Below are 23,255 nucleotides of genomic sequence, written 5' to 3' on the forward strand. Positions count from 1 at the left end.
CAGCTAATAACGCAAATCGTATGACCTTTCTTTTTATTATGAATTGACTATTAATTGTGTGAAGAACTCTGAACGACGCTAGTCATGAAATTTATATACTTATATCAAAACTTGTGTAAAAAAATAAATTAAAATTACACTTAAAATTATGGTATCTATGAAGATTGACATTCAAATTTCAAAATTAGTTTTAGAGACTTTAAGTTATTGGTGTCGGCAGGCCTTATTGAGGCCAAGCTCAATAGCCGAAAGGTGTCAGGCTGAAGTTCTATAGATCGTTCAAATCCTCCGGTTGCGTAACTGTCGTACCCTTTCATAGCACAAGCTTTACGCTATGTTGGAGAGTAGTTATGTCAATGTTCCCGGCTCCGTGGATGGTAAGGTGTGTTTGTGGCGCAGGCAGCAGCGTCCTCGGACTCGCCGGATGACAGCGGGTCCATCACCACAAACCGCGCCACTCTTATCGACCACCGCGCCTCTTTTAAGTCTAATCTCTCTGATACTGATGTCATGTTCCTCAATGTAAGTCCTAGTCCCGTGTAGATTCATGTTTGCTTTAGCAGTGTCCCATATTCTTCTATGATCACACATCAATTAGAACGCGCACACTCGTATTTTTTCAGCACTATGGTTTTGTCCGTGTTGTGTAAACTACAAAGGTCGGTGCACATTAAAGGTGGACATCTGTGGGTAGCAGGAAAGACCCGTCTTAAATTATTTTGTACCTAAAAAAAAACAAGCGTTGCCCGTTGTCGCACAACTATGCAAAGTATATATGCCGAGGATACCAAATACACCAAAACAGAAGTTTTTCCGCCGCATGACAAAAGAGTAAAAAATGCTTGCCCGTGGTGCGTTCTGGTTTGTGTGCGTTCAGCCTGTTGAGTCAGCATTATTTTGTAGTACAGATTGCCCAGAACATAAGATGCACAATCACACACACACACACTCGTGATTTATTCTACTCAATCAAATTAGATCACGCATACTGTACTGTGTTTGACGAAAATAAATAATGCTGGCAACTCTGTTGTTACATTTATGTTTACACCCACTCCCATAATTTTTAAATATACTTTGTTAACTTTCATTTAGCTAAATTTTGCGCTGTGAAATGTATGTTTGCTAGTGTTTGGTGAAAAATGGAATGAAGTATTTTGAAGCAGAAATTTATATGGATCGTCCTGAATATCTTCCAAAGTATTTGTGCGACCACTTTAATAAAATGATGTGATATTGTTAGGTGGAACGACCAGGCAGCAAAGGTCGGCCTGGGAGTGCGTATTCGTCCAAGTCGTCCTTGAGCGGGCGTCCAATGGCAGGAGTGCCCACAACCTCACCGCTCACCTCGCCTGAAACAGCACGCACTTACCTCTTTCAGGGACTTATAGGTAATTTCGATGTTGATGTCCTACCTATGTTTTGTACCTGGAAAATATACCTTTTTCTGAATTTTAATACGTTCGTTCTCAAAATAAAATAAATAAGTAATAAATTGACAATCATGATCGAATAAAACTTTTAAGATGAGAAGTATTGTCTCTTACAGCCTTACAATATCTGTCTTATCAATAATAACTAATTCTAACTGCTTGCTGCATTATTGATTTTTTATTTTAAAGAATCGATCAATTATAATCGATCACTAAAATATATAAATTTTGTAAATTTTCTAGGAAAAGAAAGATCGAATCTATGGGACCAAATGCAGTTTTGGGAGGATGCATTCCTTGATGCAGTAAGCCAAGAGCGGGATATGATTGGTATGGATCAAGGTCCGAACGAAATGATGGAACGTTACAAGTGTTTGAGCGAGACAGAGAGGAAACGCCTTGAGCACGAAGAAGACAGGCTTTTGTCGACTGCTTTGTATAATTTGACTGCTGCGTTGGTACTATTCGGTGTGGAAGCGGACATAATTCGGAATAAAGTAAGACGGTTACTGGCTAAGAGTCATATTGGCTTAGTGTACAGCCAAGAAGTTAATCATCTGCTCGACGTGGTTCACAATTTGGTAAGTTCAAAGTTATAACTATTGTCAAGTTATTTGCATTATAGCCCTGTTAAATAAAGCAGTTTTAGAACATCTTCAAGTAAATTAAGACAATGCTTTCAAACTGACTAAAATACTTAGTTTTAGGTTCGCTCAAGTTTTTAGAAATTAGCCTTTATTTTTTATATGTTATTCACTGGTAGGTATCTTAAGTAGGTATGTATTCGAAGTTATCACTTTAGGAAAATTACTAATTTAAAAATGCGCGTATACGTGCGAATACGCTCGGCATAAAACAGCTCATTTGAAAATAGAATGCACCCTTTGTAAATCATTAGCATGGGAACGACATAAGTCTGAAGACGCTGGGTTCGCGTGCGGTGCGGCGCGCAACGTTCACTGTGCATGAAGGCGACGCGACTGGCGCGTTGCGATTCATGGAAGTTCGACATGATGGCCTCGTACTGCGCTCCACGCAAGGTAACCTTACTGACACGTATATTTTGCAGTACGTAGACAAACTAGATGGTTGTTTTATTCCACAATTCAATCTCCAATCTTCAATCTCCCCGGTGGTTCTGTCCTCGATGGTTAGTGATGATTCAGGTTAAGATGGTAGCGGGTTAACACGGGGAAACACATACCTTCACATTGCACACATCAGTTGCTAAGTGGAATACAAGAACGCTAAATCGCTGGCAGCGTGCCTTTGCCGGTACATACTGCCAAATCCAGACCAGATAAAATTCAGAATTATCAATGCCCCTGCCGGGAAACCTGACGGGTCCACGGAGGTCTTTCATATCTTTAAGGTTCGTTCCAACTTTTTAGAAACACGACGAGAATCTGTGAATCCGCTAAATATATAATCGGTTCTCTATTGTTATATAAGTTGTATGCCAATTTGGCTTGATAACTTATTCCAATTATTATTTATAGGGACGATAGTAGAAAGGTGGTGGTACGAACGCTTGGTAAACATGACGTATAGTCCCAAAATACGAGTTTTGTGCCTTTGGAGGAAGAATGGTGGTCAGACGCAACTACATAAATATTACACTAAAAAGGTAGGTAAACTCTTTCTTGGCACATAGCATAAAACTATTATTAATTTATTAAGAGTGATAATCCAATTGCTAGATTAAAAATTTATTACTATTTAGATGGAATCACTTTTGAACGATATTTTTTAAAACAGTTTTTTAATATTATTTTATAATAAATGATGTCAATAAATAATTTATCAAGTTCTTCAGTTTTAGTAGATATAGTTCCTCTTAAATCAACCTTTCTAGTCCTGGAACTAAAATCTAGTGGTCTTAACTTTACAAATTCTATTATTGTAACACTTGATGGTACTACAAAAATATAGATTATACGATTGTCCCAGCATGCGCAAGGGTTTCTTCTCGGGCATTTCTTGATGCTTGAGTCTATTTTTCTAAAATTTTGCGTAGAAGAAGTATTTTTACAACTTTACTAATATTTAATCGATGAACTGATGCAGTGCAAAGCGCTATATTACTGTATCAAAGAGGCGATGGAAAAAAGCGGAAGACGGCAAGATGCGGCCGAGCTCGGAGGCGAGTTTCCTGTTCAGGATTGTGCCACAGGCGAGGGTGGTCTCATACAGGTATATTATATTTAAAAGTTATCCTATTACGGTTGTAGGTAAACCAAACAAAACTTATACCTTTTAAGACTTTAATTTATTGAGAAAAAGAATTAAAAAAGAACACAAAAACAAGAAATAAAATGAACAAAGTAATTCCAATTAATGATGAGATTAAATGGATTTTTAATAATGGTTTGAGGATCCACCTCTGGCCTACGGCTTTAACCCCTTTTCTTCTTGTATGAGGAGACCCGTGCTTTGTAGTGGGCTGGTAATGGGTTAATATGCCGAATGAGAAATTCGCCGATGTTTAGTAGAGTTGATAGGCGGATGCCTATCATCTCTACTGAACTACGATTGAGAAGCAGTGTCTAGGTTTAACGTAGTTCTTATATCGGTGTCATTCATGTGCTCCAAATCAAAGTAAAGTAAGCTTTATTACGCCCGCTTCACTGTCTACTGACTTTAATTTACAGACGTTCCGGAATGCTTTCTTTAAAATTGTAGATGAACTTCTGTAAAATAGCAATAATAAGATTCAATTGACCTTATAGTTTAACGATATTTGAAAACTCAGGTTCATATTAATTAAGTTAAATCCTAGATTTGCCCTAAAAAAGTTTCAATTTTATGACCCTTGGTCATAAAAACATTTTTTATGCTCTATCTTAAGTTATCCAAAGGCTCTAGCTTTGGTTAGGTGGACATAGATTAATTAATAGAAGTTACAAAGGTAACTGCCGAAAAAAAATGTTCTGATGTTTAGGCCATCTCATCATTAATGTATCATAATAAAAGAATGCAATAGGTAATATCATTCCCAATCAGGGCCCCTAATACAAAAATTAAGATGATTTTTTTATTTCCTTAGACTGTTATTAATTTATAAAGATACATGTTATGGAGACCTACTATTAAGTATAAAAATGTCAGGAGAAATCCGTGTCAGGAGATTGTAGTATAGCTATCGTGACCTGTTGGTTGACTATATAGAATAGATTTACGAAAACGCCGAATGAGGATTGTTCACTTGAACTCTCACAGCAAAACAAGGGTTTTAATCATTTATTCTCGCAATGGTGAATAATAATCTTATTACGATTTCTTAAAGGTGTGCATGGAAGGCGTTGGACTCCTGTTCCACCACAGCAAGGTAGGTCTTCAATTTTTTACATTGGATTTCCAAAATATTTTTCGTCAGCTTGTATTTATGTATATTCTGAATGATAAACCAAATTCTGAATACTTAATCAAATTTTGTCAACTTTGCTTCAGTTTTGGTATTGTCATAAAAATAACACGTCAGGTAAGGTATCTTTTTCAGTGTTTATGCTTTATTTTTGGGATTTCAAGAACCAAGTTAAAATAGAATGTCGTGCAAGGGAATTTGTGCGACAATCTATCATAATTGCCGACGTCCTGCGCTGGCCACTGCTTTATTGTCTGAATATTGTGCAGATGACGTTAGCGCATTGCATTATTTCTCACCTCCGTACATCATACGACTCGCTTAGACGAACGACTCCCAAACGAATTCATCATTTTAAATTGTCTTTAAAATATTAAAAGATAAGAAACCTAGCAAGGACCACTCAAACTTTCCTATTTCGAATATTATTTTTATTTTTGTGTATCTTACCTTCAATTAACTATTTAATATCACTGTGCTAATCATGTTCTCGTATTTCCTTTTTTAAACTACGGACTTTTATACGTTCGAAATTGAATGTAGCTTATGTTGGACGGATATCGTGTTTTTACCATCTTTTTATCAATTATTAATTTGATGTAATAGTTAGTTATTTTATTACATTTTAAGGTAACCGTTGTCCATCAGATTTACGTATATACCTACTTCATATATGATTTGTGCATGTGCTATTTGTCTGCAACGGCCGGCCCCCGCGCCCTTCCGCTACGCTAGGAACTTTTGAGATGGTCCTTGACACGCGCTCGGCCGCCCTCAACTAATATCTTCTTTTTGTCTGTTTCTACCCTTTCCGGACCCGCCGAACCCGCGCCGCTGCGCTGAAGGATTTCGAGGTACTCAGTGGTTCATAACCTAGTAATGGCTGGCTCCTACGACGATCGACGCGACCTTTGCGACCTCGCGATCGTCGTCGCGGTCGCGTTGCGTGCACGTTAGCGATGATCGTCCGAGGTCGTAGGGCTTTACTTGTAGTTTGAGGCTTTCCGATTGTTTTAGCCGTTGTTAGCGTTGTTTTAGTTATCCCGAGTGCGGCGAGCGCCCGTGCGCGCGTTCGTGCATGCACATAGAAGCCCTTTGTTTATTTGTTCATTATCGCACCCGATAGCTTGCATTCGTATCACGGATCGTCCGGCGAGCGGTTTCGATCTTTCATTCGCACCACGTGCTGATATTAGTCGGTCCCCTCCACCTAAACCCGAGCGAGCGTCACTCAAGCTAAGCTCACCGACGCAGTCATGAGGTCAGTCGTAGAGCATTTGCCATCTCACAAGTTCTGGCGCGCCCTCCGGCCCGCCCTCTGCCTCGCCACATCCTCGACCGCACCCTCCTCACTCACCACCAACCTCGAGTCCACTCGACGCTCGTCCTTGAAAGCCTCGTCACAAGGCGAATTGTGGTTGTTGTATGTGTTATAAAATTTAATTTGCCAATTAAACTCGCGCTTTGTGGCGAGAAGGATTTTGCAGCGAGTGTAAAAAGTTTCCCGTCCGTTTAACTAATTCCTGCATGTTTGATTTTAATACTCCTATGAAGCGAATGGTGACCCAGTAATTTAGCAAATAAAGTATACATTTCATTTAATGCTTAAAAATACCTAAGTACTTAAATAAAATCTTGTTGGCAAAATGTATGTTTATCTAAGTATCTGTGCGTTTTTTGTTTTGAGGCTGCTACGTTTTGTTCAATCGACATTTTATAATTTACTTAGGTACTTGTACTCACCATAATAATTTTTCTTGTACCTACCTTTAGGTGCCCACCTAATTTATGCACTTGTCTTAGATTTTATTTCGATATAACTAACTGTACCAACAACTAATTATTATCACACCAACTGTAATATAGAACCAATCCAGTCATGCTATTGCTTCGCACGTTTACTAACATTATCTTGACTTATAAAATATAAATAATTTACTTACATAAAAGGTCAGCATATTATTATAAAAAAAATACATGATTACTGAAGAGCAGAATAAGACGTCAAAACTACCAATTTTATTTGCTTTGAGTTTTCACTCCATAAGTAGGTAGTACTTATGGAGTGAAAACTCATGTTTTTCACTTTCATGGATACGGCTTGAACTAAGAAATCACCGTTTAAGCAGCGTGTGTTTTAATAATGAAGATAAAAGCGCTTAAGTGTTCACATACGCACTTTCTCGGTTTGATCAAAGCTTTGATTTATCTTATTAGGTTTTGTAAAACTTACAGAAAAATCAAAAAAGGAGAACCCCGTTCCCTAATAAATAAACTTGATACAAAGCTATACAATTCGAGAGTGTTTTGTTATTCTTAAAAAATACAAAAATGCACATTCCAAGAAAATAGTACACTAACTTAGAAATTCACTTGTGATCAATAGGTACGCTTATAATGCACTAAAATGGGGAATTTTCAGATGATACCTGAAAAGTTTGATAAAAACTACACTAACTACCCTTACTATGGTTGCCACCATGTTTTATGCCCACTAACAGTAATTTTATTCTTCGCTTGGGTATAATTTGTAGTCTCTCAGTTAAATGGTACCTATCACTCAGCAAGCTTTAGACCGTGTTAGACAAAACAATAATTTCAGATTCTGTAAATTACTGAGCATATGGCTTTCTGTGTTTCAGTTTTTCGTGCGGCTCGATCACATACGCAAATGCTTCACTCAGAATGGCGGAATCTTCGTTTTAGAAGAATTTAGTAAGTTGCTACTTCTCTATTGTCTTAAGACTATTACACTTTTTCTTCTTGTTTTTACCCCACGTTATGTAGGGTCGGCAGTCGGCACAATATGTGTTCTTTAACCTTTGACACATGACTTGTTGGTTTTTTATTAATTTAAACTTAAACTATTTAACGATATTGTTTAATATGAATATTGTAATGCTTTTATCGTAACAGAATAGATAGAATGCTCTAATTAAGCGCATCAACTATTTATCTAGGGGGCATATTTGTACAAAACTATTATACTCGCCTAGGTTTTTTAAATAGAATAACTCTAGTTATTATTTCGTTGACTTCTTATATTTAAAGTCCTGTCGCTGCTCAAGGTTTTAGGTGTTTCTTAAACATGTTAAACATTGAAATTTAGTAGTCATTATATTTTACCTGCAGTGTCTTGTTTTTATTGAGCCTTCTGAAATCCGGATGATTCCGAATAATAAAAAACTATTCTACTTTATAATACTATTGTACAAAATATTTATATTTCGTTGCGTTTTATTCTATTGAAAATAGTCTTGGTAATAGTTTTGGTTTATTCAGTAACTTTCCTAAACTATACTGAGTTCACGTTATCAACGTTGAAGGTAAACGGTTTCTCTGTCATAATTACAGTATTAGGGTTGTGGAATATTAAACCTGTTTTTTTATTCATGCAGATCCCAAGACGAGACAGATAATACAGAGAAAATATAAGTCAATAATGGTAAGTTGTTCACTTTATTTATACGTTCAATCATCGCCTCATCTTCTTTTTTGTTTGATTTTTATTTAGTTCATGAATCCTTGTTTTATGTTGTAGGCAGAGAAAGTAGTGCTTGATCTCCATCGTTTCTTCTCAATATGGCTTACTCGGTACTATCTAGTTGTCGAGATCAATGGAAACCAACTGAATTATGCACCTTACGTTTCATAACTCACTCTGATGTATGTACCTACACGTGTTGTTTTTTATTTTATATCTTTATATTTACTTTTCTTCTATTTCTCTTTTTCTCGCTTTGCTATCCTATTCTCGCAATAAGTGTTTTAGTTTATCTTATAAGGTACGGAACGACAAATGAAGCTTCTATTAAAAGTTATTTAATATTTCTCTACTTTTGATAACGCACTTAAACTTTGTACACTTTAATACACACACAAACTTTTTATGAAGATTCCTTCATAAAAAGTTTGTGTAAAAGTAAAAGTTTATTGACACTTAATAATCCTATTTTAGGATACCTACTATACTACTTTATACCTACTTAAGTTTACAAATCTGTGATCTAACTATTTTATTATTTTTTTACTATCACTTTTTTCATATCAACCTGCGTCAACAAAAAGCTACCTATTATTTTAGGTATTACCTAAGTACACATCAAATATATTTGATTTTAAATATCAGGCGGATCAAATATGTTACGCGGTGCTATGCGTGTTCTCGTATTTCGCTGCGGGCCAAGAGCAGAAGAAAGCCATTCTAGAGCAAGCAGCGCGTATACAACCCCCGCCGGATAGCGCGCCTGTCGCCACACCGGGCTCTGCGGCGTACAACCCAGAACTTGACGCAACCCACGTGCAACAAAAGTCTACTTCACAGGTAACTAACTAACAATTGACTGTTGAAAGCGGTGATAGCCCAGAAGGTTACAACTTGGGCTTCACTTTTAGGGGGTCGAGTAAACATTTTAAGAAATTAAAATATCATTTGCTTCCACATCATGAGGAAACCTGCATGCCTCAGAATTCTTATAATGTTCGTAAAGGCGTGTGGAATCCACTTTGGGGGTATGACAGGAACACGTCCTGCGACTTGCTGTCCTGTATCTATCAACTTGGGGCTTTTATGGTAAGCCACATGTGCCTGTAATTGCACTGGCTACGCAAACAGCCAAAGATCCTTTACAACAATGCTGCTTGGAGGCAGAAGTAACAATGGCGGTACCTCTCCGGATGAGTTCTGCAACAGAAAGCTCTACTACCTACTAATAAAAACTTTGTCCGTCGTGGGGCTCACTGGATTGAAGCAGTAATATTTTAATATTAATGACGTTTGTATCTGAATTATAATCCTTATGACTACAGGATATGATAAACCTGTCAGTTCAAAATAATAATGCTTTGAGTAATCGTAGTAAAGACGAACATATAAAATGGCCCCGTTGTTATCCGTTTTTGTAGGGTAAGGTTGCTTTAGTCGTACCACAGCTTAAGTCGTACCCCGGCAATAACTTGCCTAATAATTACAAATTGCACCCTCTTGTGACGTTGATCGGAACTATTTAGTCGAACCAGCAAACATATTCAAGTGGACGGCCGGCCGGCTTCGTGAAGCAAAATTATTGAAAAAGTAAGTTTTTTGGACAGTTTTCATTAAAACTGTTGTGTTGTAACATGAAGCTTGTACTAGATATTAATAAAATTAAAACAGAAAAAGGAATACATAAAACTATAAAACGAAAGAATACAGATGAAATTTGCAAGAAGAATAAAAACATAAAAGCTAAAGGATCCTGTTTATGCCAACTATGTAAAGAAGATCGTGAAGAAAACATGATCCAGTGTATAAAATGTAAAGGTTGGATGCATGACCTATGTGCTGGAGTTGAAAATAAAATAAAAAAATATATGGGTGATATTTGTGTTCAATCTCAATAATTTTCTAAACATTATTTTGTTTTTTAAGATTTTATAATTTTGTTGTTTATGGGTTAATTACTTAGCAGTTAGGTTTGACTTTATAATTGATAATCAGCAAAAAAAAAATGCTTTAAGTTTATCTCAGACTTTATGTTTGTAAGTTGTTCATATGATCTCTGGTTATAGGGTATTTTTCTATATAGTTTATTATACGTTCAATTAAGTTAATGTACCTATATTTTCTAGGTACGACTTAGGCTATAAGTGGTACGAATTAGGCATCTAGACGCCTTAATCGTACCGAAGGTATATTTTTGAAAAACGTTAAAATACCTATTTTAATAAAAGATTTTCAAGTTTCTATGATTGTCGATTAAAAACCAACTAAATAAAGATTCAATAAAAGTAGAACATTTTTTTATATTTCAATCGCACTGAATATTACAGTATAATTTCCTTAGGGGGTACGATTTAAGCAACCTTAATATATTTAGATTGGACTACTTGTTTTGTTATCACTACTGGCACAATGTTCTCTCTATATTATTTAACTGCTACCATTACTTAAGCTTCTTAGCAAAAATAATCAATCAAAGTCTACAAAGCTAAAAAAAATTAAATAAGCTCCCATTATTTTATGATGAACTTCATACGCACCAACTAACTTTGTAACTGACAAAGGCTTATATTTTATTTTTAAACAAATAATATTAAGGATATTAAAACCTGTCAAAATTTTGTCACTAAAACTGTGTCCCATTTGGTTCAGGCAATGTAGTGTTAAAACAAAAAAAAAGACTGTTAATGTTTAAATTAAAATCTGTTGTACAGATGGATAGGAGACCGTCAGAAATAAAAACTGGGGAGTTTACCGAAAGGCAACGACTACCACCGGATAGGCAACCGCGCATTCTTCCGGAGAGACCGAGGTTACTCCCAGAACAACCCGTTCGCGTTGAGAGTCGGGAAAGTTCGGAGAGTGGCGAATGCGGGAGAAAAGAGAGTGCGGAGAGGATGGAGGGTACGAAGCCTATTGCGCAAAGAACGGAGAGTTTGCCACCGCGCAGGCCGCCACCACCTACGCCGCCGCAACAGCGTCTGTCGCGGGCGCACTCGCAAGCCTGTCCGCCGCGCCCGCACGAGCCTCCCACGGTACGCAACAGTATCCGTAATATATAGACATAATTAGTATCGTTACCACAGACAAAGGCGTAGACCATAGACAATAGTCGTGCAAATGTCCACTATACCCTTAAATGGAAACCCCCCACTTTTGTCGTGGAGAATTGGAAATCCATCGCCTGTAAACAGAGCAAATTTCTCAGGGAATGCAAGGAACACGTCTTTCATAGCGCCACCCTGTTCCCATCAACGGAAGCGTAAGTTAAGCCTCATTTAGTAATTCAAGTTAGCGCCAAAATGGCGTCAACCTATTGTAGACAACAACAAAGTGACAGCAGCCTGACCAGTGATAATAATAGAGAGCAATAATCATTACTAATGAAGCAATAAACCATACAATAAATGTTAATATTTCAGCCGTTATTCTCGACGACGCGATGAGAATACTCGACTCATTAATCAAGTGAGCTTTAGGTTCGGCGCTCCTAAACAAAGCCCCAATATGTCACAACCGCTGCATGTAATACTTTTAACACCTCGCCACACACTTTTTAGCGCCTAGTGGATGTTAACACAACTATAAGTTAATATAACTTCACTAAGCTAAACTAGTGTAATGAATAATAATAACTGTCTAAGTTGCAAAATACCCTACAAACAATGTTTTTTCTCGTATAACTCCGTTGCGAGCATGATATCGTTTGTTTCGTTTAAGTTTAGAATTTAAATATGTAATCTGTTATTTAAGAGGAATGTGAACCTATAAAATATGTTATATTTTGTATCAATAAATAAATAAAGGTGTAATAAAATATTGTCGAAGAAGTGGTGTGAAATATTTATTCCTGCTTAGATTCCACCGCGGGTCGGCGCGAGTCCCCGCGCCGGTGCACCTCCCGCCCTACCTCCGCGACAGATGTCTGCTGCCGCGGACATCAGCTGTAGCCCCAGGTGGGTTTTTTCTTTTATTGGTATACTGAAAGCTACTGCTACTATTTATTAATAAGCATCCTTGACCGACGTCCATATTTAAATCGTAGAGCCATTCGCCCTGGCCATCTTCAGACTACCTTTTCAACATTTATCAACTACGTTCTGTGTTTAAAGTCGAGTATTTCGATTACTTATATATTCGAGAAAAATTATTGAGAGTGGGTAAAACATAATTTCGCCACAAAAAACGGCAGAAGTGCATACTGGTTTCAAAATTCATCGTACTGTTAATAGAACGTCAACTTCATAACTATAGTCGACGGTTCGATCCACGACATACGATGAGTATTTTTCATTTCTTAAATTTTCTTAACTAAGAGAGAGTGATGCTACCTACCGAATTAAAGCAAAATACTAATTCCGTTAATTTATTCAATTGCAAAATACTTAAATAATTGTATGTATATACATAACTATACTAAACATCACTGTACAAAATGGAAGACTTAAAAAACATGTTAAGACAAATTCAAGGAGAAATGTTGAAACAAAAAAGTGACATGAAAGAAATGGAAGAAAACAAGCTATTAACAAGAACATAGATGAAAAGTTCAAATTGATTGAATCGAAGACAACAAATAACTATTGATGGCTTTGAAAAAGAAATAAGGAGGAAAAACATCTTGTTTTTTGGAGTCGAAGAGTCAGAATATAATTTCGGAACGTTACGGGACCTGGTATTGGACTTAATAAACAACATTATGGGAGTACCCTGCGCAAAAGAGGAAATTGATATAGCAAAAAGAATTGGTAAGGAAAACCATAAATGCAGACCAATAATAATATCTCTGACAACGACATGGAAGAAAATGGAAATAAAAAAAAATAAAAAAGCATTGGATAATTTTCCTATTTATATTAAGGAAGACTTCCCACCAAAGGTTATTCAGAAACGAATAGAACTTCAGCAACAACTAAAAATCGAACGTGAACAAGGAAAGAAAGTAGCTCTGCGATATGATAAAATTATAACTTTACATGGGTAAGGAGCAGCTACTTCTGACATATCGAATACGAAGAATGCAAATAAGAGATTTTTGTCGATATCACCTGAAACACAAACTAGTTCGAGTCTGGTAAGGGAAGTAATCCATAAACCGATGCATAAAAGGAGCAAGGCTAAATACAACATATCATCTTATATGCAGCAGCAGAATAATTAATGAGGAGACGGGAAGAGTACCACCGCGGCATAATAACTTTAAACTTAATGTAGATAATAAAGACTTAACATCTGATTTCGAGGTGGCTACTAATTTTGAAATCTTTTTTACTAACATTCCTATCTCCACCACTAAATCATTGAACTCTTCACCAGATATTGCTCTCTCTCTATTGAAGAATAACGTGCCCGAGTGTAAAAACGCTTTTAAATTCAGCCATGTTAGTGGCTCTGACGTTATTAAAGCCTTTAAATTATTAAATAATAAAAAAACAAGTGACTTGTGGGGCATTTCCGTTGAAGTTCTCAAATCACTAATTGATATCGTTGCACCCGATTTAGCATTAATATTTAATAACTGTATAGATTGTGGTGTGTTTCCTAACTTAATGAAACATAGTAAAATAATTCCTTTGTTTAAATCGGGTAGTACTTCTGACCCCACTAACTTCAGACCAATATCAGTACTGCCCACTTTCAGTAAAATTTTTGAAAAACTTATTTTAAATCAGTTACTTTCCTATTTTCATAAGTATGATTTACTCCACGTTAAACAATTTGGTTTTACACGGGGTCGCTCAACTATCGACGCTGGTGTTGAGCTAATACATAATATATTTGAAGCTTGGGAGGAGTCACATGATGCACTTGGTGTGTTCTGTGATTTGTCTAAGGCGTTTGATTGTGTTGTACATGAAACGTTAGTCAGAAAACTACACCACTATGGAATCCAGGGTGTAGCTCTCGACTTGATTAGTTACTACTTGCGTGATAGGGTGCAAATGGTAGACGTTAATGGAAAGCGGTCTAATGGGTCATTTGTGAAAATTGGTGTTCCACAGGGTTCTATATTAGGACCTTTTCTATTCCTTATTTACATTAATGACCTGCCTTACCTTGTTAAGGACAATCACGGGATAGTATTGTTTGCTGATGATACATCACTTATGTTCAAAATTAAGAGACGTGAATTAGCTTTAGACGATGTAAACAACTATCTCGCTAAAGTAGTACAATGGTTTGAAGCTAGTAATTTGGTTTCAAATGAAAATAAAACTAAGTGCATAAAATTCACATTACCAAATGTTAAACATGTAAAAACCACTATACTACTTAATAATGAGGAATTGAAACCGGTGGATACAACAGTATTTCTAGGAATAACGTTAGATGCTAAACTTCAATGGAGCCCTCATGTAAATAATTTATCGAACAGGCTTAGTTCTGCTGCCTATGCAGTAAAGAAGATATGCCACTTGACAGACATAGAAACTGCTAGGCTAGTCTATTTTAGTTACTTTCACAGCATTATGTCATATGGAATTTTACTATGGAGTAATGCTGCTGATATTGGCACTATTTTCGTGCTGCAGAAGAAGGCTGTTCGTGCGATCTATAAAATGGGTCCGAGAGAGTCATTGAAAGATAAATTTAAAGATGTTAAAATAATGACACTCTATAGCCAATACATATTTGAAAATTTAATGTATGTTCACAAAAATATATCAAAATTTAAAAGAAAATGTGACTGCAATTATTTGAACGTTAGAAGCAAAAATAAACTTGCAGTGCAGTACACTAGACTACACAAAATAAGCAATTCATTTAAAGGAAATTGTATACAATTTTACAATAAATTACCGGTTGATATCTTGGGGATGTCACTAAAGAAGTTCAAAGTTTGTATTAAGCGAAAGCTTATAGAAAAGTCCTATTATAGTATAAAGGATTACGTAAACGATAAAAAAGCTTGGGTGTAAACAATTGCTCTAACCAGGTTGCTTCTTAAATTTTTTCTAATGACAATGTGAGATGGTAATAACCCCCTCAGCAAAGTCGCAAAGCAAAGCCGGCTGGTCCCAGTGGAGGAATCGGACCAACAACACCCCCCTAAAAAGTTCCCCATCAACCGAAAACCGAATTACGCCGAAAAAACCAATGGAAACTCACATCCTGGCACATAGCTAGTTTAAATGTAAGAACACTTTTATCAGATAGCAGACTCATGGAACTTACATACGCAGTGGAAAAATTGAAATGGGTCATTATTGGTATCTGTGAATTTAGAAGAGAAAATGAAGGCATTGAAGAATATTCAAATGCAAATTCAAATTCAGGAACGGAGTTGGATTTATAATTAAAATACATCTTAAAAATAGCAATTTGAGTCTGAGAGCTTTTTCTGACAGAGTAGCCACATTAGAAATAAAAGCCGAGGATTCATTATGGACAGTCATACAAGTGTATGCCCCAACCGAAATCTGTAAAAATGAGGACATAGACTTCTTTTACCAAGACGTGGAGACGGCTCTGGACACATGCACTGCACATAGCAAAAATGTCATCCTAATGGGCGATTTTAATGCGCAAATAGGTGAATCACAACAAGGAGAAGAAAGGATATTTGGATATTTCTCGCATGGCAAAAGAAGTGATCGTGGACAAAAACTTATAGAATTTCCTTTAGAAAATAATTTTAAGATTTTGAATTGTATGTACAAAAGAAAATCACATAAAAAGTGGACTTGGCGTTCACCAGGTGGGAAAACCTTTAACGAGACTGACTTTATTCTAACCAATCGACCAACGCACGTCCTTGGCTTTGAAATTGTCATAAGCTTAAATTTCAACACTAACCATCGTATGATACGCTGAGGTTAGACTTCAAAGTGCAGAAAAATAGATCCTTTGCAAAAGAAAACAGCTCCTAAAATTACAAGAAATTTACCAATAATTAGCAAAGAAAGTAGAATAGATTGGAAAAATAAACTCTTGGAGTCCCTTCGAAGCTAATTTTGAAAATGCAATTACAGATATGCTTAGACAATTACTAAGGAATAAAACAAAAGAAAAAGAATTAATAAGCTTAGATACCCTAGAACTTTTAAAAGAAAGAATTTCTCTATACAAAAAAGTAAGGACTAAAGAAGTTAAATTGAAAATAGCAGAGATTAGTAAGAAAATTAACCGAAAAATAACCGATGAAAAGAAACTCACACAACACAGAAAACAGATCTTTGAAAAGTAATTAGCAAAAAACGGTGCATTGCGCAAAGCTTTCAAAGAACTAAGAGACAAGACAGAAAATGACAAATCACCTGGGGAGATAATATTACAAATGAAATATTAAAATGACTTCTGGAAATCTTACAGAGACCACTCGAAATGTTATTTAACAACATCCTGAGTACTGCTATGACACCTACACAATGGTCGAAATTAAAAATTATACTGTTACACAAATAAAGGAGACAGAAGTGACTTAAAAAACTATCGTCCAATTAGCCTAATATCGAACATTTATAAAATATTTTCAAAGATAACCTTGGGCAGAATATTAAAGACTAGAGGAAAATCAACCAACTGAAGAGGCAGGTTAAAGTAAAAAATTTTTAACCATTGAAAACGGTAACGCAAATTATAGAGAAAGCTAAGGATAATATGGAATAATTCTTTACTTGCGTTTTATAGATTTTACAAAGGCCCTTGACTCCTTAAAGCATAACGCAATATGGATGGCACTTCTTCAACAAGGTGTGAACGCAACCTACGTTGACATTATACACAACATATACTGTAAATGAAGTGCAAAGATATAACTAGAAAGGGAAGGCAAAGAATTTCCCATTAGAAAAGGCGTCCGACAAGGCGATCCTTAATCACCGCTAATTTTCGCTTCCGTGCTAGAATCAGTCTTCAGACATATGGACTGGGCAGATAAAAGAGTGAGAATAGACGGACTTTATCTTAGTCACTTACGATTTGCAGATAATATAGTTATTTTCGCTGAAAATTTAAATGCGCTGGAAGGAATGGTACGATAATTTGAACTTAAGAGCAAAACCATAGGCTGACAATAAACCCCACAAAAACTAACAATGGTAAAACCAAAGATATCATCTTAGAAGGCGGAAAAATAGAGTTTGTCAAATAATAATCTGGGCCAATTATTATCCTTTGAAAATCGACCAGGAAAGGAAATACAAAGAAGGATTGCAAAAACTTGAAATTAATATTGGAGTCTAAAGGAAATATTGAAGAACAAACAAATCAGTATTAGCATGAAGAGAAAAGTATATGAAAATATAATCATGCCATCACTCACGTACGGCTGCCAAACCTGGTCAATTAGAAAGGATGACGAGGCTAAAATAGCAATTTGTCAAAGAAAGATGGAAAGGAGTATACTAGGAATTAGAATAAAGGATCGAGTGAGCACAAGAAATATTAGAAAGAGAACAAAAATATATGACATAACAAAAAGAGTTAGGCTACTAAAATGGAAATGGGCTGGTCACGTTTGTAGAATGGATGACTCAAGGTGGGCTAAATGACTAACTGAACGGATACCTAGAGACAAGAAAAGGAAAAAAGGTCGTCAAAAGAAAAGGTGGAGAGACGTTTTTGCGCAGAAAATTGGCACAGACTGGAGGACTTAGTGTAGGGATCGGGATCTTTGGAAACACTTGGGGGAGGCCTACGCCGATATGGCGACTCCTACCTTAAATAAGACCTAAGAATTAGACATTAAAAGACATAACAAAATTAACTATCTATAATTTTTATCAAATAAATTCAAATTTGTAATAATGCTTAGTAATAATTGGTAGTAGAATAAAGGCTTTTTATTTTATTTTATTTTATATTTCGATTACAAATCTGGGGCATTCTAAAATTATATGCTCTATTGTTTCAATAGTAGACTCAAACACAGAACGGTCTCTGGGCCAGCTTAAACAGGTACCCTGTGAACCTCCATGGCCTGTTGTGTAATGAGGCCAGAAGTATTGTGTATTGAGTCTGCAAAAGAAAAACAGTTGGATATGCAAAATTTGCACCAAACAATGTAAAAGCTGTATTAGTACTCCACCTTTCGTATTACGACCAGTTATGAAAATTACATCATCCCCTCAGCATTATACAATGACTCCCACAAGCACCGAAAATGTAACTCTTAGAAACAAATTCATAATTAATGTGTCAACTGATAACACATTTGAATCGCTGATGAATGAAGACTCTGACATCTCGTCCCCGAATAGTAAGCTTGCCAGGAGTTGTCCCGACCTAAATATCAACACTTATGATAGAATAGAAGAATTGAGTAGTCCACTTTCAAACCCCGTTAAGTTTATGCAGCAATTAATTGAGAAAACTAATTAAAATGTTTAGACTTAAAATTACGATATTAAGATGCATTTTTTTGTGTATTACATGAACTTAGTAGCACATCGAATTAAATTATGTTAGCAAATAAAATCACTCTTTCATAATAATCATTTAATTTGCATTTTAAAATTAAACATAGCTAGTTTTGCAAAAGATTTTTTAACATAGATAGTTTTGCAGTTGTATGCAATCAACATAGGCAGTTTTGAAATAATCAAATATAAGCTTCTATTTTCCTCTACTCTTAAGAAATTACAATTTTTATCTATTATTACACTCTTAAGTCTATTTCTTCGTGTATTATGGTTTCTTCATTATCAGTCTCTTCTATAACAGTCTCATTTGGTTCTTCTTGAAGAAAATTGTAATATTGTAAATAATCGTAAGAAGCCCAATCTTCACCGAAATGTTTTTTCAAAAGATTTCGCACATCATTTAACTTTACTGGTTTTACTGGAACTCCAACATTCATCATAACGGGCACAATATTTTCGAATGATTTGCCTCTTTTGCAAACGTTGCCATAATTTATTACCTCAGATACATAATTAGGTTCCCCTTTAATGGCAATTCTATTATTTTTATCCTTTCTTAAAAAGAATCTTTTAGAGGCATTAAATTGAAAGTGCCAAGATCCAGGTAACTTAAGTACGTTTTTAACGCTTGATTTCCAATCATAAAAATGGAAGTCGCTGCCTAGTCTGAGAACCGTACCATACTTTTTAAAAATATCAAAATATGTCTGGGGTTCCACAATGACTTCTAAAGGACGTATTTCTCTTTCGATATTTCCAAATACACGGTCGGGGGGCAAAAATGAATGCCCCACTACAGGGAATATCAGCGTAAGTTTCTTGATGTGACGTGGAGCTTTTGTTTTTAGCCAATATGCCAACATTCCCAAAACAATTGAGTTTTTATTTTGCCCCCCACAACCGTCGCAAAATAATTTAATATGACTAACAGTGTCTTCAAAATTGGTATTCATTAGCCGATGAAATACCGCCGAAGCAATCTGATTAGATCCTTTCTTTGCCTCAGTTTCCAACCACGTGTAAATAAATGTGTTTAAACAGTTTTGAGCCCCACGAGATGGCCCTTGACATACTGTTAAGTTATACGTATACAATTGTCGGCTAAAGTAGGCACTCTGGTCTGGTACTTTTGGTAAAACCAAATTCTTTTGACAGTCAAAAGAGAAAATTATTTCGTTGTCGCCTTGTGTTTTGAGGCTAGTGTAAAAGCATTTGGCCTTTAGCTTGTGAATACGAAGCTGAGCTATTTGCAGCTGTTTTTTTGCTGTGTCGCGTTCTCTTTTAATAACTTCTTTTAATTGAATGCATTTAGAACATGCATCTGTAGCGGGAGACTTAAAACTCAAATTAAAGTACTTGTTAAAGATACGTCGGAAAAATTCATATCTCACTGACACATTCTGAGCGTCATCGTTGTAAAGTTTATGCAATTTTTTTATACTTAGATCGCTGCTCAGATATTGCACAGTAGATCTTCCTCTAACATAATGTGATTCCAAAGCTTCAAGTCCCTTTATAAACGATTTTACGGATTCTGTGCGATCAGAATACAGATTGGACTTTCTATTACCTCCTCTTCTTTCTTTCGGCATTGCCATCGTGATTAAATGCTGTTTACAAATTCTTTGAATTCTGTCCCTAGAGATTCCCAGAATTGTGGTCATTGCTTTTTGACACACCTTAATTAATTTGACGCGGCGTCTTCCAGCCAAATTTTCGTGCTTTGGTATAAAATAGCATATAGTCTGGGATTTTCTCTTTCCTTCTTTTTTAGGAGTTTGCGCTGTACAGTATTTTAATAAAAAAGTATCTTGGGTGACTTTAACTGAAGTTGAATAAAAATTCCGATGAAATTTACTGTAGTCTTGAACCGTTAAGTCGTTACACTTGTATCCCTGTTTTGAATTTCCATGTACACATTGTGGTATAACTGGCAGTCCCTTAGGCATATGTCTAAAACAAAACAGATAGGCACATTAATAAATAACAATAGAGCAAAAAAATCCCCAGCAAATAACCAGGTATCTATCCTATTTACAAAAGGTAACCATAAAATAATAATCTTACCGTTTCGACTTCTCAAGTTCTCTCTTCCATGTAGATTTATCAGCTATCTTTTTACGTCCTCTTCTGTTTGGTGCCAAAACAACTTCTTGTTCTTGATACTCCATGATAATTTTAATAGAAAATACCTCGTTTTTAAAAGCCTGCAGTATCTGAAGAAAGCAACGCGTGCATGCACTTCGACAGTATTATGCGTACTGGCACTCAAGATGGCGGCTTTTGCAAAAGTCACCACGCAACTTAGCGTCGTTTGCAAGTTAATACAAACTTAGCGATTTTTGAAAGTGGACTGCCGATCAACATAACGACTTTTGCAAAAGTATTGAGATTTCAATCCCATTTTATTCTTATCATAGCGAGTTTTAACACAGTATATTAAATGCTGACGTTAATATTTTAAATCCTTAACCGATTGGCGCCATTGGATAAAAAATGTTTTTTTTTTAACATAACGTGGTTTGCAAGTGGACTACTCAATTAGAAAATGAGGTAAAGAGTCTGCAAATGAAGCTAGAAGTAGCCGAAAGTGAGATTGAAAATATCTCGCTCGAAAACAGTGAACTTAAAAAAATATTGTCTACTTATGAAACCAAAATTCAAAAATTGACTTATATTTGCGGAACCAAAATTCAAAAATTTACTTATATTTGCGGAAATCCGATATTTTTACAACCCAATTCGATGAGTTGAATGAAAACGGTAAACCAATAGACGTACTTTGTATAACGGAACATAATATGACAACACGAAACCTTAGTGCTTTATATATATACACTAGCCTCTTTTTATGCCACAAACAAAAGAAATGGAGGTTCTTGTATACTAGTTAAAAACGGCTTAGTCTTTAAAATTATTAAAGAATGAAATAAGCTTAGCATCTCAAATATAACTGAAATAAGTTCAATAGAATTAGTGAAACACCAAATAATAATAATTTGTGTATACAGAGTTCCTAATAATAGCTTACATCTCTATGAGACTTTCTTTAATATATTGGAAGCCATCCTTGATAAGGTATGTTTTAAAAATAAGAAAATAATCGTTTGTGGAGATTTCAATATAGATCTATTAAAAATGAATAACATATCTTTTATAACTAGGTTTTCGTCTAATACTTTAGTAATCCGATCGAGTAAAATTTTTGCATTTATTTTATATAGGTGAGACATAAAACTAATGGGCCTACAATTGTTGATATCGTCTCATTCGTCTCGTCTCCTTTTTTTATAAAGTTAGATAATCATTGATGAAGCCTATTGAGCCAGTATTTCTTTTTTTCCAAAATTTCGTTAAGCAAGTGTAACAGATTGTTCTGTATAACATGAGATATACCTTTTATAAGTGCGTTAGATAATCCGTCCTCCCCTGGTGATTTACTCTTCTTTTTTGGATAGGATAGGCTTGACTATTTCATTTATCATAATCGGAGGAATTTCCTCCTCATTGTCGTCGCGATCAAAATGTGATACTGTGTCTGCGCTTTGGTCACTGTACAGGTTGCGATAGAAAATTGTTGCTGATTTTAGGATTTCAAGCCTTTTCGTTTTGTCTTTATTTCGTTTCTGATCTTTTGGATCCAGGTAATGTTTTCTTTTAAATCTATAAATGCCTTTCAGACGCCTCCTGTAGTTTCTATATGAAATAAAAACCTTTCCGTTCTACCTTTTTTCCTATGATTTCTAACTGATTCATTAATTATCTTACTTATATTATTTCTTTCTTTTCTATATTTTTTGGTTTTTCTTTACTTAAAATACTCCGTTACATTATAATTCCTTTGCTTCTCTTCCCATTTTATCTTGAACTGCTTTATTCTGGGCATTCTTATTTTCTATCTCTTTTATAGTTTGTTCGAAGATATCATATTTTTCTTGTGTACTTTTCATTTCTATTATTCTGGATTGTAGCGCCTGTTCGAAATCTCTTAAATCAGGCTTTGGTATCCTAAGGCTCACGTATTGTTTGATACATTTTATATTTTTCCTAGTTTGTTTTAATTGTGATTCATGGAGTCTGCCGCGTACCATCCGATGGTCAGTGTTAAAGCTGAGTTGATTAATGACACAAACATCCATAAATATTTTGGTATGTTAGTCATAATGAAGTCAATTTAATTTCTTACATTACCATTTGGAGAAATCCAGGTCCATTTTCTATTAGCTTTTTTCTTATAAAAGGTATTCATGACGCATAGGTTATGTTCATGAGCAAAATCTATGAGTCCCCGTTTTTCAGAAGAATGAGGTCCAACCAATTTTCTTTCTGAATTCATTATTTTACCTATTTGACCATTGAAGTCGCCCATTACAATAGCTGAGTTGTATACAGTTCTCATTGTTAAGTTTAGTTGGTTATAAAAAGTGTCTTTGGTTTCTTCATTTGTGTTTTCTGTGGGTGCACATATTTGGACTATGGATATGGGATGTTTATTACAGGGTAGGTTAATATTTAGGACTGCTATTCTGTCCGTAATTCCAAAGAACTCTTGGATGTCATTTTTAAGGTGTTTTCTCATTAGAAATCCTACACCATAAAACCCCGCTATTTCA

At 35.5% G+C, this 23,255-nt stretch overlaps 1 protein-coding gene across 12 annotated transcripts in view; it reads left to right on the top strand.

Annotated features, from left to right (window-relative positions):
- The window catches only part of LOC120623596 (MAP kinase-activating death domain protein), a 52,567-nt gene that overhangs the window by 26,642 nt on the left and 2,670 nt on the right, over window positions 1-23,255 (top strand). For 7 of the 12 annotated variants that reach the window (XM_039889642.1, XM_039889647.1, XM_039889649.1 and 4 more), the window contains 13 exons: window positions 400-522; window positions 1,244-1,391; window positions 1,677-2,014; window positions 2,332-2,473; window positions 2,933-3,060; window positions 3,501-3,626; window positions 4,720-4,761; window positions 5,643-5,651; window positions 7,440-7,512; window positions 8,196-8,242; window positions 8,927-9,121; window positions 10,993-11,313; window positions 12,137-12,234. In XM_039889642.1, the coding sequence (XP_039745576.1) occupies window positions 400-522; window positions 1,244-1,391; window positions 1,677-2,014; window positions 2,332-2,473; window positions 2,933-3,060; window positions 3,501-3,626; window positions 4,720-4,761; window positions 5,643-5,651; window positions 7,440-7,512; window positions 8,196-8,242; window positions 8,927-9,121; window positions 10,993-11,313; window positions 12,137-12,234 (1,790 nt within the window). Of the gene's footprint in view, window positions 1-399; window positions 523-1,243; window positions 1,392-1,676; window positions 2,015-2,331; window positions 2,474-2,932; window positions 3,061-3,500; window positions 3,627-4,719; window positions 4,762-5,642; window positions 5,652-7,439; window positions 7,513-8,195; window positions 8,243-8,338; window positions 8,464-8,926; window positions 9,122-10,992; window positions 11,314-12,136; window positions 12,235-23,255 lie in introns of those variants that run through there. The other 5 variants (XM_039889643.1, XM_039889652.1, XM_039889653.1 and 2 more) reach the window with 3 other exon arrangements.

The sequence above is a fragment of the Pararge aegeria genome, chromosome 5, assembly GCF_905163445.1.
Source record: "Pararge aegeria chromosome 5, ilParAegt1.1, whole genome shotgun sequence".
NCBI classification, from domain to species: domain Eukaryota; kingdom Metazoa; phylum Arthropoda; class Insecta; order Lepidoptera; family Nymphalidae; genus Pararge; species Pararge aegeria.